Below are 17,508 nucleotides of genomic sequence, written 5' to 3'. Positions count from 1 at the left end.
GAGCTGAAGCCCGGGCTGCCCAGTTAGGGGCGCAGCGCAGAAACCATGCAGCTTTCACGGTAATGGGCCTCAAGGACTCCGACGTGCCTTTACAGCGCCTTTACAACGGAGCGAGAGTAACTTCTTAGCCATGCGAGAGGTACATTTGCTATTTTATGATCTCGGTTCGGTTGCTTGTAAAACAGCCGTCTATTATCCTTTATGTGCAGTTCTTTAGTAAATCGATGTTTTATGGCATATTTTGATTTTTAATTATTTCAAAAATATCTGCATCTCTGAATGTGTTTGAGTAAGAGTACCCAGCCCATAACATTTATACGTCTCTTTATGGTGATGAGCTGTCAGGGAAATTTTATAAACTCAGTAAGCCTGGCTCCTTAAGAAGTTGACAGTGCTAAGAAGTTCAGCCTCACAAAACCCCAGACGATTTTTTATCCCAGCTTGAGCCAGATATTTAATAATAACATATACATCCACAGTTCTCCTTTTGAGCATTTCTGCACAGAAGGAAAGCTTCACGCATTTTTTTTCCTCATTAAAAAGTCATCTTGCTTGCACTAAAGTTAATTATAAATAAAAGTGGTCACTTATTCACTTGATCCACTTGCAAGCAGCAGCCTGCAAACCTTGCCACCAGTGCTTTTGCACACCTTGATGCTTTCAGAGGCAGGACACTGAAATATTTTCCCTAAAAGGTCACTTCACTGCCGTAGGGCTGCTGTGTGTTAAAGGGAGGTGAGCATGCATGGGCTGTGTCTATGTGCTACTCACCTTGCTTACTTTCTAGAAGATAGCAGGACAAAGATCATGCCCACCCGCCTCCCACAATTACATTAGCGCAAAGGCGTCAGAAGTGCCAGTAAGTCGAGACCACATCAGTGCTGACAGGTGGAGGATTAGCGCTTAGAATTACTGGACAAACAAGTGCGAATTCTATCCTTCCTCTCAAACGGAATCCAAAAAGCTACGTTCAGGAACGTGGATGGGCTCATCAACACTGTCCAGTGTATATATGTGAGGCCCTCAAAATAAGTTCATTGTTTAGTAACTATGCCCTAATCTGTCTGAAATTATCCTTTTGCCTGTGCTACATATGCCTTTGGTTAAGCAGCCAAATCTCTTGTTTCCCCTGACACCCCTATTCCAGAGTCCCTAAAGAGTTCGGAGCATTTTTATACAAGAAGACAGCCACAGGCTACACCTGGAAGCTCAGCAAGGATGTCAAAAACCAAGCATTAAGTCTCTTTGAAGAAAACAACTCATAATTTAAAAACGAAGATAAAAATATACACCAGACGCAGTAGGCACAGACACTTTTAAAAAACTCTTAGTACAAGTGGAGCTATCCAATTATGTGGTAAGAACCACCAGTCCTATATTTGTCTTTCTGGCCACATTTGTCCACATGACAAATAAGACTGCCAGCAGTAGCACAGTTGAATACAACAGATAATATTTATATGTCAGAATGGGAGATTTAAAGCCAAATAAAAAAAAGATACTACTTTTCCTGTTTCATTTAACTAAGAATTAAATTTATAGGACTAACTGTGCTTGGTAGTAATATTCTGTCCTTGTATATAAAAAACAGCCTGAGTCTCAGAACGTTCTTTCTACAAAATTAGGCACTAATAAGTAGGTCATGTGGTTGCCAAGATTCCCAACTTACAAATCAAAGGGAATTCCTGTGAACCCACCTGTAGAGCCTGTTCCCATCAGTCATGGATAAGGGGTGGGGGCAGGTGGCAGGTGGGGGTAGGGTCTGGAATACAGCCAGGGGATGGAGTTTTAACTGGGAAGAAGGAAGGTGCAGGAGATTGTGGCTTCCCCAGAATGCAGATGTAAAGATCATGTCTAGAGGACCTTGTTTCTAAGAGTTTTCACTAAGAAAACTAAAAAATCACTTTGGAGGAGATTCCAAACTTGAAGCTAGTGGGCAGGCAGGGCAGCTGTTTTCAGGCATAATCCAGTGGTTCTCAAAGTGTGCTCCTCTACTCCTACAGCCACATCACCTGGCCAGCCTATCAAACACAGATTCCCAGACCCCTTCACAAACCTAGTGAAGCAGAATCATGGGGGAGTAGATGGGATGGAGGGCCCATCTTTTGTGGGTAAACTTGCATAAACTTTTAAAATGGAAGGAGGGAAATGGGTCTGTTGTTTACAATGGCATGTAATTCCCAAAGAAGGCTCTTCGCTTGAAAAGCAAATCCACCTCCTAAGTGTTTGGAGGTGACAGGCTTAATTGTCTATGTTCAATCTTCTCTGGCTGGAAAATAACATCTGTCACACAAATGTTCTCGCGAAGGAGTGGAGTTTGCCTACTGACCTGACTGAATGATGGGTGACATCTGTTGGTTGGTGGTAGACAAGGAAGGATGTGATTTGAATCGGTCTCGCTCTAACGTTGACACAGGTGTAATAAAATGGTTCTGATTCCACCCATCCTGTGGAGTTAAAAGAGAAAAAGAAACCTCTCAAAATGAATAATGACATTTCATTACAATAAATGATTATGAATGTGTGCTCTGATGAATGCTAATTATGCCAAAGCTATTCTTGTTAAGTTACCTTTTTATAAATGCTCCGGAGGTCCCGATATTGCCACAATGTATTCAAGACCTGGGCTGCTGCCTTCACCACCTTCAGAGATGATCTAGGAGAGAGCGAGGTAATGTTAATGAATGTGGGAGGCACATCCTCAGGCTCCATTTGCAGAGATTTAAGCTGCAAACCAGTGATCAAGAGGCCATCTCTCCAAGGACCAGAGGGCACAGGGGCCACTGCTGGAAAACACGACCGAGGAATCAGGTGTACCTGGGAGTTGGGTAGGTTCAGGGCGGGCCCAGGTGGCTAGGACCAAAGTGAGACTCTCAGCCAGTCAAGTCTGTGGTGAGAGGCTGTGATTGGCATGAGCCATGACCCTCTAAGCTGGAGGCCTCTTTCAGGTGTCAGCCCCTAGCTCCCCCCATATCTCCCATGGGGCTGACTTCCCTGGGGCTTTGGGATTAACTCGACCATGACCGAGCATCCTGAGTACTGGAGGACCTTCCCACTTTAAATGTTTCCCCCATGACTAGGTCTTCCTATAAACACCAGCATTGCCTTCTTATTTATGCCTCTGGGTAAACATACATATGTGCTGTAATGTTCAGTTTGGAAAATACGGTCAGTTGTAAGTTCTCTCTGAAGACGTTTGCTGAATGTTGGCGCTCTGTTCAAGCACTGCTCACCATGAGTCACTGCTTTTCACCTCGAGGGCTAAATCAGTGGCTTCGGTGATAAGTGAAGAGGGAAGTGCAGCCTCCTTCCTGAGCACAGGCCTGCAGATCACCACGTCAGGGGCGGATCAGCGCTTGGGGAGTCAGCGGTAAGGATAATGGGATACCTCTTCACAGTTCATCTCAACATCGAAAATTCGACTTCAGATGTGTACCACAGTATCTAAAATCTGATTTCCTCTTATCTTCCTAATGAAACCCTTAGGAAGGGGAGAAGTAGTGAGGTGGGCAGGCTGGAAGCACTTTCTCTGCCCCAAACAACAGGATATGGGTTGTAATGATTCTGAGGGCTTCAGGGAGGAGGGAGTATAGTCATGTTCAGGGATAGCGCTGTCCCTGTTCTTGGAGGTGGGGCATTTCTGCATCTAACTCCGCCCCCACCTCCCACTCAAGACTACCTCTCCTCAGTGTTTCTCTTGAGTCAAGGGCAGAACCAGGTCAAAAAAACCCACTCAAAGCTGTTCTAAATTGTACATTTTCAAAATGGACCACAGAGCAGGAGATATCTCAAAACAAAAAGTGAACAGAGATGAAATTTCTGATACCTCGGATGGCCTCACAGGGCCTTCGCACCTCACAGCCATGCCATTCTCAGCCAGGTCCTGACACTGCTGCTGGTGTTTATCTCCCCGCCTGTAGGTGCTAGGCGGCCGGGAGGGGCAGGAAAGACAGACCCCACGCCGGCTCCAAGGACTGCTCTGCAACACTCGAGCAAGCAGGAGTGTGCCAGCTATATACCTTGATACAAACTGCTAGGCTAGATATCTGCAGATGAATTCTATCAGCAGAAACCTAACTCTTGAGAAAATCAAGGAAGCTTCTGTGCTCACCTTTGCAGCACACCTCCTTGGAAGAGTGATGTATCCTCAAAATTCTAATTCTTATCCTCTAATTTCTCATCTTCTCTTAAACGTGTGACATCAGTAGCGTTCAACTGGACAAGTCTCAACTGTCGTCGTCCTATCTGGTTAAGCAGAGCATTTGACACGTGCTCACCTTTGAAGCACTTCCTTGGCTTCCAAGATACCACACGTTCCTGATTTTCTTCTGAATGCTCTGGCTACTCTTCAGCTCTTTTGCTGGCTCCCCATTTCCTTGGGGAAAATTATATCAGCCCTTAAGCCTCTTTTCTTTCCACTTACAGTTCTTTCTTTATTCATCTCAGCCCATTTCACTTCTCTAAATACCCCATTTATACACAAATGACTTCCAAATTTTATTTCTAGTTTGGACCTCTATCCTGAACTCAACTCAGGTATATTCTACAGTTGACCAGACATTTCACATGGATGTCTAATAAAGGTCTTAAATGTAACATGTCCAGAACAAACACCTGGTCTTCCCTAAAAACCCTGTTCCCGTAGGCTTCCCCATGTTAGTAAGTGCAACTTCATCCTGTGGTCTTTTTTGCCAAAGACCTTGGGGTCATCCTTGACATTTTCCTCCTCTCCTGCTGCTCATCTAATGCCTCAGCAAATTTTGTTGACTCTTTCAACCATGTCAGCATCAACCACTTCCCCACAACTGCTGCCACCATTAATCTGTACTTGGTAGAGGGGAAGGTTCATTGAGCCATGATGACCCCTTTAAGGGAAGCCAGATTGTGTCCCTCCTCTGCTGAATGATCTCCAGTGGCTTTTGGTTTTCCTCAGAGTAAATCAAAGTCCTTACACTGACCCACAGGGTCCTGTATTTCTGGTTACAGAATTTTCTTTTTTTTTAATATACAAAGGTTTTGGCACTGGTTCGCCACACCTTCCCGCACCACTCCTGACTTGCTCTGTTCCCATTGGCTTCCTGCTGCCCATCACATGCGTGAGGCACTCTTCTGTCTCAGAGCCCTTCCACTTCCTCCTTATCACCTTTCCTGTTTTTATTGTTTGCCCCATCTGCATCTGACAGGCTGTGTTTCCTACTCACGGGTACCTCATCTACCTTGCCCTTGCATGTAAGGTACCCAGGGGTAGGGGTTGTTGGGAGATGTGCTCACTGCTGTTGGTGAATGACTCCTAAGGGAAAATAAATGTGTGTTTAGAGGAAAACTTGAGTTGATCGAGAACTTTGAGTCTCTTGTTTTGAAAAAAAAGATTACACTGGATGAGAATTTTTCTTTTTTAATACACAAAGGTTTTGGCATTGGTTCAGCATTTCTCCAGCTTCTTATGCCTTTCACAAATGAAGGCCCTTTAATGAAATTTTAAGAGCACAAAAAGTGATTATTGGTTCCCTTAGCTTTATCTGTAACATTTCATTTCTTTTGAAATAAAAAGGTGTGTGTGCATTTATTACTAACGAGATAAAAAAGATATGCAAGAAAAAAGGACTGAAAGGAAATTGGTTAATGTGGTTAATGTTGACAGGTGTGACTTCTAGGGGATGAGAATATGCTTTGCGACATTACTCATATTTTAGAAATTCCTTCAAAAGTATAAACTAAAAGATTAGACAAGAAATAAGGTGAGTTGTAGCACTGTCACTTAGTCAAGTAATAAATATTTACTGAGCAACAACTGGGTCAAGTTGTTCTCCACGTACAGGGTAGAAGAAAAGACAAAGTTCCTGCTACTGGGGGAGTCGGACGGCAGAGAAAGCCCTACGTTAACATATCAGGGGTTAATCAGTGCTGTGAAGGAGAACAGAGCAGGGGACAGGGTGGCAAGTGGGGAGAGAGGTGCCATTTTATGGATCAGGTGGCTGCTGTCCTGTGTGTTGCAAAGGCTCCAAGCAGTCCTACTTCCCACTTCCTTGAAGGATTCTTTGATCTGATACTAAGGCAAACTGATAGTCCACTGCTATAACTCTGTGACAAAAAAAATCTTCTATTTTTGCCACCAATTCTTTAATTCCTACTTCTGCTGCTTCATCAATTAGGTGTCACCCAGAAGTAAAGGGGAATGTATGATCCAAGCCCAGGGCACATCCTGAGGCCACACAACAGGCCCTGCCGCAGAGCAATGATTTTAATACTTTTTAGGCACCTGGCAGAGGCATCAGTCCCAGAACTGAGGATTCAATAAGATGTTTTTGCAGAATAGGCCCCAGAGGCTGGAGCAGAGTCAAAGGTGAAAGGGAAACGGTGCCCCCAGATTTTCGTCATCATAGCATTTCTGATTCTTCCTGGGGTCAGCACAACCAAACATGGCTTTAGAGACAAAAATGGATGTAGGGGTGTTACAACAAAGTAAAAACCAGAAAAAAAGGGGCCACAGGACTGCAAATACCTCTCCCAACAAAATAGGTTTTAATTGGTGGAGACTGTTTAGCTTATTAATAGTGTGTATGATATGCAGAAATAAATTGTTTCCAATAGGAAATATCCTCCACAAAAGCCCTTATCATAGGACAATCCCATCTCCTCCCTGCGCCAGACTTGCCTGTCTCCTCTGCCCTTGGTTATGTTCACCAGCTTCTCTATCCCCCCTGAGTCGGCCAGGGCTTTGGCATTCTCCATGTTTTTGCTCGTGACCTCGTGCAGAGCACAGCAGATGGCCGCCATGGTCTCATCAGACAGCACACTGGGGCCGGTGCCGCCGGGAAGCCGGTTGACCAGGTCTCGCATGGCATATTTACCTGCCAAATGCAAAGGAGTTCATTCTGCTTTCAGAAGGTACAGGTTTTTGTTATTGTTGCTGTTGAAAGATCCTGACAGTGTGTTGTCTCTTGAAAATAGAACCTCAAAAGACAATAACAGGAAAAAAAAAAAACGTGGCAAAATAGGAAGTGACAAATATTACAAACGTAGGGGGGAAGTTAATCTTTACGGCAAAACCACTTGGAGAAATAATTGGTTTATAAAACATTACAGTGAGCCACTAGAAGAAAATGTAAATCAGCATATAGTTTGGTATGCCAATCAAGTTGCTTTAGTTCAACTATCTTCATTAACAGTGAAAAATAAATTATAAAAATAAATTTTACTTTCAATTGAATTCCTATTCATCAAAAATACCTTAAATTCCTCTTAATGCTTTTAAAAACTGATCTTTGAATAAGTTTTAAAATTGGACTAAGTAAGGCTGCCAAACAATACTTTTCATTAAATCTTTTAGGGTCTTAACATGTGAGCTGGGTACAATTATACATTTTTATCAAGTGAAAGGTAAATATCAGTTGGTCTGACTTCAACAGTGATAACAGGTTAGTTTCTTTTAAAGGACACAAGTAACCTTTGGCGTTAAAATGATGGCTGATTATTTCATAGGAGTGATGCAACATAATAGAGATTTGTTTATTTTGAGAGAGAGCACGAGCACGCATGTGAGAGCAGGGGAAGGGACAGAGAGAGAGGAGAGACAATCCCAAGTAGGCTCTGAGCTGTTAGGGTGGAGCCCAATTCGAGGTTCGATCTCAAATTCTATGAGATAATGACCTGAGCCGAAATTGAGAGATACTTAATTGACTGAGCCACCTAGGTGCCCCAATATAACAGAGTTCTTGATGGGACAATGCTGGGGAAGTCCCCAGCTATTCAAGCATTTCTTTACGGATACTCTGTTTCCCTTACTTCTCTCTCAAAAGAGATTATCTCTAGCTTTTTCAATTTCAATTACCAACTGACAAACTAGAATAACTGCATGACAAACAAAAGAAATGAACTAAAGCTCAAGTAAATATTTTCTTAGTTTTTTTTTTCTATGCTAATAATTGAGTGGATACAAAATGGGTTTTTTATTAAAGACCTATTTATATACAATGGTAAGCAGTGGAAGTTAGGCCCTGACTACACGCTGCATAATTTACTGTATTTCAAAGGGAAGGCTCTGGCTTACTCACGGTGAACATTGTTGTGAATAGGGGGAAAACAGTATTGACATTGTAAGCCAGAAGATAAATGTGGTTTTTAGAACAGATGGAAGTTAGCGCTGGTGATTTTGAATATTCACGAAAAACCAAAACGTCCATGACATGTAATTCGTCATTTTGCTAAGGCACAACTTTAAATTGCCCCCGGAGACTGGGATAAGGCAGCTCACTCCGCCTGTGAGTGAGCCTGGTGGTCCCCTTGGAGCCTGCAGCTCTAGACAGCTGGGCTGGTTCGATTCAGTGGAGTATGCAGTAACTTTCATAGAGTGACAAAACTTGGTTTCCTTGTGAAAAATGGCTCTACAGAGAAAGTCCATTGCTAGTGCTGGTGATGGACGTGAGCACAGAGTGAAGGAAGAAGGGGATGGTTCTCAGAAACAGAAGTACTGAATAAATTAGAGTCGAATATTGAATCTGGGAGGGGCTCAGACCTCAGGAAAGGATCTTTATAGAGAAAGAAATAAGAAAGTGATTCATGAAACCATTCAAGAGTGCTCCAGTTAGGTAAAAAAAAGGCTCACAGGTAGAGAGAGAAAATGCTCTTGAAAGTTTAAAAGGGAGTCAAGACATTCACAGAAAACACAGAGATGCTCTGAAAGAAGGGCAGGGCTTGGCAAACACGGTCCCCCTTCCCAGAGGTCTTGGCCCTCAGTGGCCCTGCACCTCTGCACTCCTGTGTCCCCTCCCCAGCTGTAGAGTGACAGGCCACAATCCTATGTTGTCAGGCCTTTAATTTTTAGCATTAGAAACTCCCAAACTGTATGAGCTTCTTCTAAGAAATTCAAACAGTATGGATGTAAAAATAACTTAAAAAAAAAAATCTCTTTAGGGACCTGAAGGATTTCTCTTAAGAAGTATGGGAACTAAGAGTTATAATGCATACTGGCATCAGGCACCAGCGGGACTGTATGAACAGGGTGTGGAGGAAGCTCCTTTTCACTCATCAGGGGACAGTTTGGCTCAAAGGAATGGTGTGTTAAGAGCAGGTTAACCTGGGTGATAATTTAAAATAGCAATATTGCCAGGCACTGTGTGGTGGCTTTCCTGTAAGCTGCCACAGTGAATCCTCAAGGCAACACTTTAAGGTAAATATTATTGCCCTTGTTCTTTGTCTCCCTCCCTCCATCTTTGTGTTCCCCCACCCACACCCCCCATCTCAGGGCAGGCATATTTTAATGAGTTCAGTACCTATTCACTAATCCACATGAAATCCTATCAAATCTCCCCTCCCTCTCTCCTGGCCTGTCGTCAGCTGTGGGGCTGGTGTGGAGCTTGCTGGTTTATAAAGGGCTGCTTCATTCTCTGATTTGCACAGCAAACCTGCAGCGAGGACAGCAGGGTGGTCGGCTCCCTTTCAGACATGGGGTCAAGGAAGTTTTCAAATTTAGATGAAAGAATTGAGGCAGGGTGGGCTCACCACAGCACACCCCAGGGTACATAGCCAGTGAGCAGCAGATCCAGGGGGTAACTGAGGTCAACTGGAGAGTCTCTGATCTTTCCTTTACCCCACAGTCGGCTTGAGTGTGGCAATGCCCTTGGAGACAAGCAAGCTAAGTTGGTGAGTGTGTCAAACTTGAAGAGCGGCTCAGTGTCAGGTTCATGCAAGTGCCAACCCTACAGCCCTGAGGGTGGATGCTTCCTGCCATTTTGTACCCAGTGTGCCTGACTTGCCTTACCCTAGTCCTGATGCCACCCTTGGGTGTAAATGGCCATGGGACAGTGGTTCTGCCTCAGGGTGAGCACTTAACACAGATCTGAGAGGGAGAAGCTATAAACCATTTATGTCATTTCTTTTTTTACTTAGAACATGGTAGTTGGTTAGCAGATACCAGTCTCAAATATCAGAAACGGAGAATTAACTTATTTTGTGGCTCAGGAAATGAACCTTTCTTGAAAATGTACCTTCCCTGATCAATGTTTAATTAATGAGCTTGGCTCTTGATGAAAAGGGATGGTCACAAAAGATAGACACCACAAAGGGTACCCAAATATGCCAAGAAGCCACAAAGTAGAATTCAGTTGCTGATGATATAAAATGTCATCTTTTATATAAATCAAAAGAAGAGTCTTATAAACGTTACTCTGTTTTTGTAGCTTACCTTATCACCAGAACATACCTATGAGCTCCTTGTTGCGAACATCTAGTGCCATATTCCTCAAGGCAGTTGCCACAGAAGAAACAACTCTGTCATTATCCATTCTCAGAAGTTCTACAAGGATGGGGAGCCCTTTTTCTTTGCGGACGGCTGCCCGGATATACGCTGCAAACTAGTGAGTAAAATAGGCCAATAAATAATATAAAATAGAGTTCAACTCAGATGTTACTATCACCTAAAAAAGAGGTTTCCAAAAGATAAACTAATAGATTAAATGTTTTCTTTCCAATTGGAGAATAAATCTGTGGTGTCAGTAAAGAAAAAACCATAGTTGGGGATAAAGATAGGCGAGGATGACTGATTTAAAAAAGAAATTCTAAAGCCTAAAAATCTCAAGCCACCATCTGCCAGATATTTTTGTGCAGAAAAGAGAAGGCAGTGATTGCTTTCTACCTCAGATACATAAATATGATTAAGGACGGATCTTGGGTCTTCTTGGCAATTGGCTCCATGCCAGGTCCAGAGGCTATAAATAGGATGGCAGTAACTGATCACTGCACATTACAGGAGAACCTGTCTCCATCAAGTCATTCTTTTCCTATATTCTCTGCAACAATATTTAGAGTTCAGTAACCTTTCAAAGAGATTGACTGAAAAAAAGCCCTTGCCTCAGAAGAAAAGGAATTCTCCAGAAACACTGAGCATCATAATTCACACACACTGGTGAAAAAGTAAGTATATTTGTGTGCAGGATGCTTTCTTATTCAAGATTAGTTAGCTGCTTTTTTTAATTCATAGTCAAGAAATTCTTTTGTGACTATGAGGCAAGTTTGTTCAGCATGTGTACCATTTGAATTGGAAATGAATGCTAGCTAAGTCATCAGAGAAATAACTAAAAAAAAAAAAAAGTAGCATTTGAAAATTGGGTCTTTAATCTTGTTTTGAGCTTTTATTGACATTTTTTACCAATGCAAATTGTTTTTCAAAATTTAGGAAAGTTGAAAAATGTTGCTCATGAAACATCTAATACTTTCCTGCTGTGGTCAAGACATAAGGATAAAGATCTGCCAGCCCTTTGTATTATTTTGAACATTAAAATATATGATTGACCACTCAGTTTCTTGAATGCCAACAGATTACTTAAATAATACAAGTAAGAGGAAAAGACTCATTCCAAAGACCCTATTAACATTCTTCATATGAAACGAATACTCCTATTTTTCTAAATCAGATGAAATCTATGGGGGAGGGGGAAAGGAAATGGAATACTTGATTTGCTATAAAGCACTCAAGGCAGCATTCTCAACTTCTCTCTGAAACCTGCAAGAACAGAGCCAACACCCGGCTCATGTGGAGACCACTTGGCTCAGCCCAGCCCAGAGTGCTTCCCTTCTGGGGCACCACCACTCCCAATTTAGCCTCTGACTTGATAGCATCTGTGGTTAGGATTATCTTAAATTTTTTTTTTTTTTTATATTTATTTTTATTTTTTGAGAGAGAGAAAGAGCACAAGCAAGGGAGGGCAGAGAGATGTGGACAAAGCAGGCTCCAAGCTCTGAGCTGTCAGCACAGGGCCCGATGTGGGGCTCGAACCATGAACCTTGAGCAGAAGTCGGATGCTTAACTGACTGAGCCACCCAGGTACCCCAGTATTTATATTTTAAGTGAGCTTGCCATCTAACTTACATTCACTAAATGACCATTCAACACAACTCAAATCACATCTATGTCAATTATTATCTTATTTATTGTCATACAATAAGCTGGATGTGAACACTGGGTCACCAACATAAATATTTATCAATACTTATGTGCCACACACAGTCCTAGGTCCTTCACATTTATTATCTCTCTTAATGCTCATAGCCACCTCATGAGGTAGGTCTTATCTCCATTTTACAGATGAAGAAACTGAGGAGAGAAGATCCAAGGCCCCTAGCTAATAAGGAAGGATCAGGATTCAAAACCAAGGGGTCTGGGTCCAGAGCCAGCACTTAGATGCTAAGCTACTTAAGAACAACAACAAAATAACCACATTGGCTTAGCACTAGGCCGTAAATATCTGTGTACATTCATTATAGCAGCTGACTGCACGTAAGAAACCATACCTAGCCTGAGCAGTGCTTTTCACTCTCATGGATAATACAGTGGCCAAAAGCTTCTCATTTGGGGAGGTGGTGGTGGCAGAAGTAGCCAAAAACAAGCATTAGAATAACTTTACTAAAATATACTTGTCAGGAAATTTTTAGAGGTTAAAAATATTTCAGACAAGGACTGTCTGGGAAATTGCTAGAGGTTGTTTAAGAAGTTTTGAGACCCTGCTTACAGTAACAGTAGGAAACCACTCTCAATTTTCATAAAGAAGTCACACACCTTCAAAGGGATGTGGTAATGTGCATCATCCATATGTCTGTAAGCATCTGAGAGAGGGACGGTGGCCCCTCTCCCTCCCACCTCAGCCTTAATTCAGGCCCCTGACATGTCTAGCACGGAATCCTAGCCTCTATTTTCCTCTTCTTTGAATTCATCTTCTGCACCGTGGCAGAAGGGACCCAGTAGTATCCACAGCTGTGTCACCTGTCTGCTTAAACCCCTTTAGTGGCCCTTGTGGTCTGCAGGTCACGTCCCAGCTTCTGAAGCTTGGCCGTCAGACCTGTCTGCGATGGCTGGGTCTAACCCAGGCCACACTTGCCCTGCCCTTGATGCCCCAGCAACCATCCTGCAGTCTCTGCCACACTGTCCTTTCCTCTCTTGTCCCTTTCTCTAGATCACTCCCTCTATATACCCAACCTCGCACTCTGTTGGCTTAATTCTGCTCATTAAGAGTCCATCTGGGTAGCACCATCCCTCTAGGAAACCTTCCCCATCTCCTGGGTTCCCTCTTGGCCTTTTTGTCACCTGCCAGGCTGGGTTAGATGTCCTTTTTCAAGACGCCACAGTACACATATCCTGTGAAGGCTATGCTGTACTGACTCTATCTGTACATTTTTCTTGCTAGTCTTCAGCTTGTACAGGGAGGGCCGTGTCACATTCATCTTTGGATCTCCAGAACCACTTGCTATCTCCCTCCTTTTTGTGCTCCCACCCTTTCCCAAACTCCAAACAACTGTCTCCTTTTCACCATCATTATTGATCTGGCTGCACAGATGGAAAGAATTGTAGATAACTGGAAGACATCATACCTTCCAATTTCCAGCAGAGAGGTTCTGGAGAGATCCGGCAGAGCCTTCCAAGGTGGCTGGGTTGGAACTTTCTGCCAGAAGAGTCAAATATGGTTTTACCACTGATGGATGCCATAGCATCTCAACCCCTTTGGGGGACTTAGACAGTCCTGGGATAGGACCAACTCCATCCCACTGAAAGACAAAGAGCACACGTGAAATGGAAACAAAATGAACACAACATTCCTGAAAATATTCCTCTCTGCTGGATTCAGCTATAGTTAGGTAGAAAAACTGTATGAGAAATTTTTTTTTTCTTGCCAAATATGTGATTTCTTACTCCTAGAAAAATGAAACCTTAGAGTTTCATGTCAAATAAAATGCTAACTTGATCCTCCTGTGGCGTTCTCTTTTTCTTTTTCTTTTTCTTCCCCCAGCAGCTTGGCTCCGAGTCCTTGCTGGGAGACTCTTTTCCTAGTAAGTCATCCAGCTCACTCAGCCCCAGTAGCCGGGCCTGTGGGACCTCCAGTTCCAGCCGATAGGACAGGTTCCTCAGGGTGCACACGCAGTTTTCCACAGTCTGAAAACCAACACGGCGTATAATTAAAACCATCGTAGCACATTACTGCAAAAATGCTTCTGTACTGAGCTGCAGTGGTCATAAATAAATGTAGAATATGAGCTCCTTTTTTACTTAAGGGAACCTGAAACAATCTAAGGAAAGAATTACAGTTCCAGAATTTCTGTGGGATACCCAAATGACAGTGCAGGGCTATCCTCGGTACATCTGTGGCCCCGATCGCAATGCTGCATCTGATGAAAATGTGCAGGGCTCTGGAGGAGAAAATGTCCAGTGTTCCTGCTTCAGTGCGGCTGCACTGGCAGGGGTGTACCCAAGTTGCCACAACGTCACTCCTTTTCGCCACTAGGAATCCTTGCCATGGCAAGAGGTGCGAGCAACCCCCTCTCTGGGGAAGCCCCTCCCCCCAAGTCCCATCTTCGGCCCTTCCATCCATCTCCCTCTGCCCTCCCTCTGAGGAAAGTTCCATCAGCTCTCTGTTGACATCTGCCTTCTGTACATGGTCTTTTGCTTCTTAAAATCTGTATCACACCTCTTGTTGGGAGGCCAACTGTCACTTCATTCCTCTCCATTTCATCTGCACATCTTTTGATCAACGAGGTTCAAATAAAAACCTGGCCATCACTTTGAGTTTTTCCCCCACCTTCTCCCTGAGCCTACCACTCGTCATTCTCTTCTCTCAGACCCACGTCTATGACACAGGCCTATTTATGGCCTCTCCTTATCTAGCCCATAGCTCGCCCACTTGGAACTCCTGACACTTTTAGTCCCTCCTTTCTGTTTCTTGCCCCCACCTTCCTCAGCTCCTGTTCCTGGGGAAAGGATGGGGAAAACTGGAGGGGAACAGAAGGGGCTCCTACTGGGAACAGGCTAACCAGCAAGGCAACAGAGGGAGGGTTGAAAGGGCCAGACTGGGGATGTAGAGAAGGGTATCCACGTGGGTGTGGGCTGTGGGGTGTGGGCTGTGGCCTGCACTGGGGCAAGAAGGGCAGAGAGGTTGGTGGGTTATAATGCCTCAACCAGGAACGTTTATTCAGTAATACTCAAATACAGATGGGTCTGATTCTAGGCACAGGGGACACAGGACTGGAGGCAACAGCAGCACGGGCAGTCACCGTGACAATTAGCCCAGAAGAACCACAAAGAAAGTTAGGACCCTGCCACCCCACACTAAGTCCTTGGCCACACGGAGTCACTCAGTTTTCATGGTTCTAAGGCTATTTTCTTAAGTTGTCATGTCCCTGTTAATTTGTAATTTTTAAATTAATCCCCTTAATCTGGAGTGTAGCCTAATGAGGAGGAAAGGCTCAAGAATCCCAGAAAGAATCAATGGCATGCAAGGAGCAGCATCAGGCAGCTGTCATCATCTGCCACCATACCCCTCGCATGGCAGGCCGGCACTGACCTTGCTGTCGTAATCGGATGTGTTCACACATGTGTGGATCACATACAGGAGCGAGTCCACCAGCCCCTCACAGGAGCGCATTTGCTTCCTCGCTTCCTCCCCTGCAGAGCTGAGGTTCCTGAAGGGGCAGAGACACGTGCGAGCTGCTGAGATGAACAGCTTACTCCTTAGCCACGGAGCCTTATCTTAACATCAGAGAGAACCGATGACAGGCAGCAACCGTGCAGATGCCGTGTGAGGAGGCATTTTAACATCGCGAGAACTCACAATAACTAGCTCCCTGTTGTCAACCCAAATAGAAAGGAGCAGGGGCATCTGAATTCTGTATCCCTCTGGTGACACCCTACTTTCTAACCTCCTAAAAAGTTGTTTTGGGGGCTATCCTCCTCAGTTTCCTCATATGTAAAAAGGGGAGAATATTGATCACCTCATAGGGTTGTGTGAGGAAGAGATGCTCCATATAAAGCAATTATTAAAGTGCCTGGTATGTCAGCTATGGTTGTTATTTCTAGACATGCTTTGCTTCCCTTGTTGGGCCACCAGATATGGCAGGCTCCTGTACCTATTATAATGTTTTGCATGTAGTAGGTGGTCATAAATGCTTCCTCAATGAACGAACAGAAGAAAGGTCACTTGTTGTATAGATATTCAAGTTAAATATGGACATTTGCTTATGCTACACTTTTTCTCATCTTTTCAAATATAAAAAACCCTGAAAATTGCTTTAGGTCTCATCCATATCGAAACTTTTTTTTAAAGATTTTATTTTTTCAAATAATCTCTACACCCAACGTGGGGCTTGAACTCACAACCCCAAGACCAAGAGTTGCATGCTCTACCGACTGAGCCAGCCGGGCAATCCATATTGAAAATTTTGATACCAGTTTGCCTTCATGAATTGATACCATATATTAAGGATCTATCTTGTTTTATGTGGTATTAGCAAAGGTTCTAGGATATGCTAAGAATTTGCAAAAACTTAGGCTAGCTAAGGGGGTCTGGAATGATTTTTCTTTTCATCTTTGTTTTTCTGGGGCCAGAGAGACAATGTCATCTGTGGTCCCTACTCTGTTCTTATCTTGTGTCACTTCTCAGTAGCACTTAACAGCTGCCATCTTCTATTCCTTTATAAGCCCCTGGGACCTTTCACTTCTTTGGTTTTCCTCCCATCTTGCTGCCTTTCCTTCTTAGTCTTTTCAGCCAGGGGGACCCCCTGGAGTGCCCAGGACTACTTTGGTCCCTTCTTGATCTCTTTCCATTCTCATGGGTGGTCTCCCTCTGCCCCTTGGCTTTAATACAACCTGTGGATCCATGCATGACTCCCAAATGTCTATCGTTAGGCTGACCCCTCTTTAAAACTCTGGGCTCCTTTATCCAACTGCTTTCCTGATATTACCACGTGGATAGCTAAACAGACAACTCAAAATGGACATGGCCAAAGCTCTCAACTGCTCACCTCTCTACCCTTTCTTCTCCCTGTGTTGCCAATTTATCCAGCCAAAGATTGAGGTATTATCCTTATCTCCTCCCTTTCCCCACCCCTCTATTCAATCCATTAGCAAATTCTGTCAGCTCTCTCTCCAGAAAAATACCCCCTATCTCCTACCTCTCTCCAGCACCTGGTGTAGGCCACTGTCATCATCTGCCTGGATCTCTGCAATAGCCTTGGCCTCCAGTCTCTACTGTTGCCCTTGTTTAGTCTTCATGCTGAAGCCAGGATCCAGTCCCATCACTCCCATGATTAAAGCCCTCTGTCAGTTTCCCAAGGCACTTGGAATGAAGTACAAAGTCCTTCCTCTGACTTCAAAAATCCTGCATAATCTATGGTACTACTCTGTGTCTTGCCCATTAAGCTCCAGCCGTAAGCCCATTCTTGCCCCAGAGCCTTCATACTACTTGTTCTCTTCACTTAAAATATGTGTCCGGACCCCACTCCACTCTCAGATGAGCAGCTCCTGGTGGTATTTCAATGTAGGCTTTAATTTCACCTCCTATGAGGGGCCACTCGACCATCAGAATCATCTCCCAATAAATCCTACATTACCATGGCATTCACTGTTATTTTCTTGATTGTTTTCCTCAATAGAATGTGGTTCTGTTGAGCAGGGTCCTGTCTGTCTTATTCATCACTCATTTCACAGAGAGGGCATGCACCAAATGTTTATAGTCCTGAACCTGAGGG

At 43.8% G+C, this 17,508-nt stretch overlaps 1 protein-coding gene across 10 annotated transcripts in view; it reads right to left on the bottom strand.

The window, feature by feature from the left end:
* The window catches only part of PKP4 (plakophilin 4), a 238,065-nt gene that overhangs the window by 4,891 nt on the left and 215,666 nt on the right, over positions 1–17,508 (bottom strand). For all 10 annotated transcript variants that reach the window (XM_042994487.1, XM_042994481.1, XM_042994489.1 and 7 more), the window contains 7 exons: positions 15,327–15,444; positions 13,730–13,921; positions 13,363–13,536; positions 10,202–10,352; positions 6,656–6,851; positions 2,572–2,656; positions 2,330–2,447 (listed from right to left, as the gene is read on the bottom strand). In XM_042994487.1, the coding sequence (XP_042850421.1) occupies positions 2,330–2,447; positions 2,572–2,656; positions 6,656–6,851; positions 10,202–10,352; positions 13,363–13,536; positions 13,730–13,921; positions 15,327–15,444 (1,034 nt within the window). The remainder of the gene's footprint in view (positions 1–2,329; positions 2,448–2,571; positions 2,657–6,655; positions 6,852–10,201; positions 10,353–13,362; positions 13,537–13,729; positions 13,922–15,326; positions 15,445–17,508) is intronic.

Source organism: Panthera tigris, chromosome C1 (assembly GCF_018350195.1).
Source record: "Panthera tigris isolate Pti1 chromosome C1, P.tigris_Pti1_mat1.1, whole genome shotgun sequence".
NCBI classification, from domain to species: Eukaryota; Metazoa; Chordata; class Mammalia; order Carnivora; family Felidae; genus Panthera; species Panthera tigris.
The sequence above is the reverse complement of the archived record's forward strand: the minus strand, read 5'-3'. Positions and strand labels throughout refer to the sequence as shown.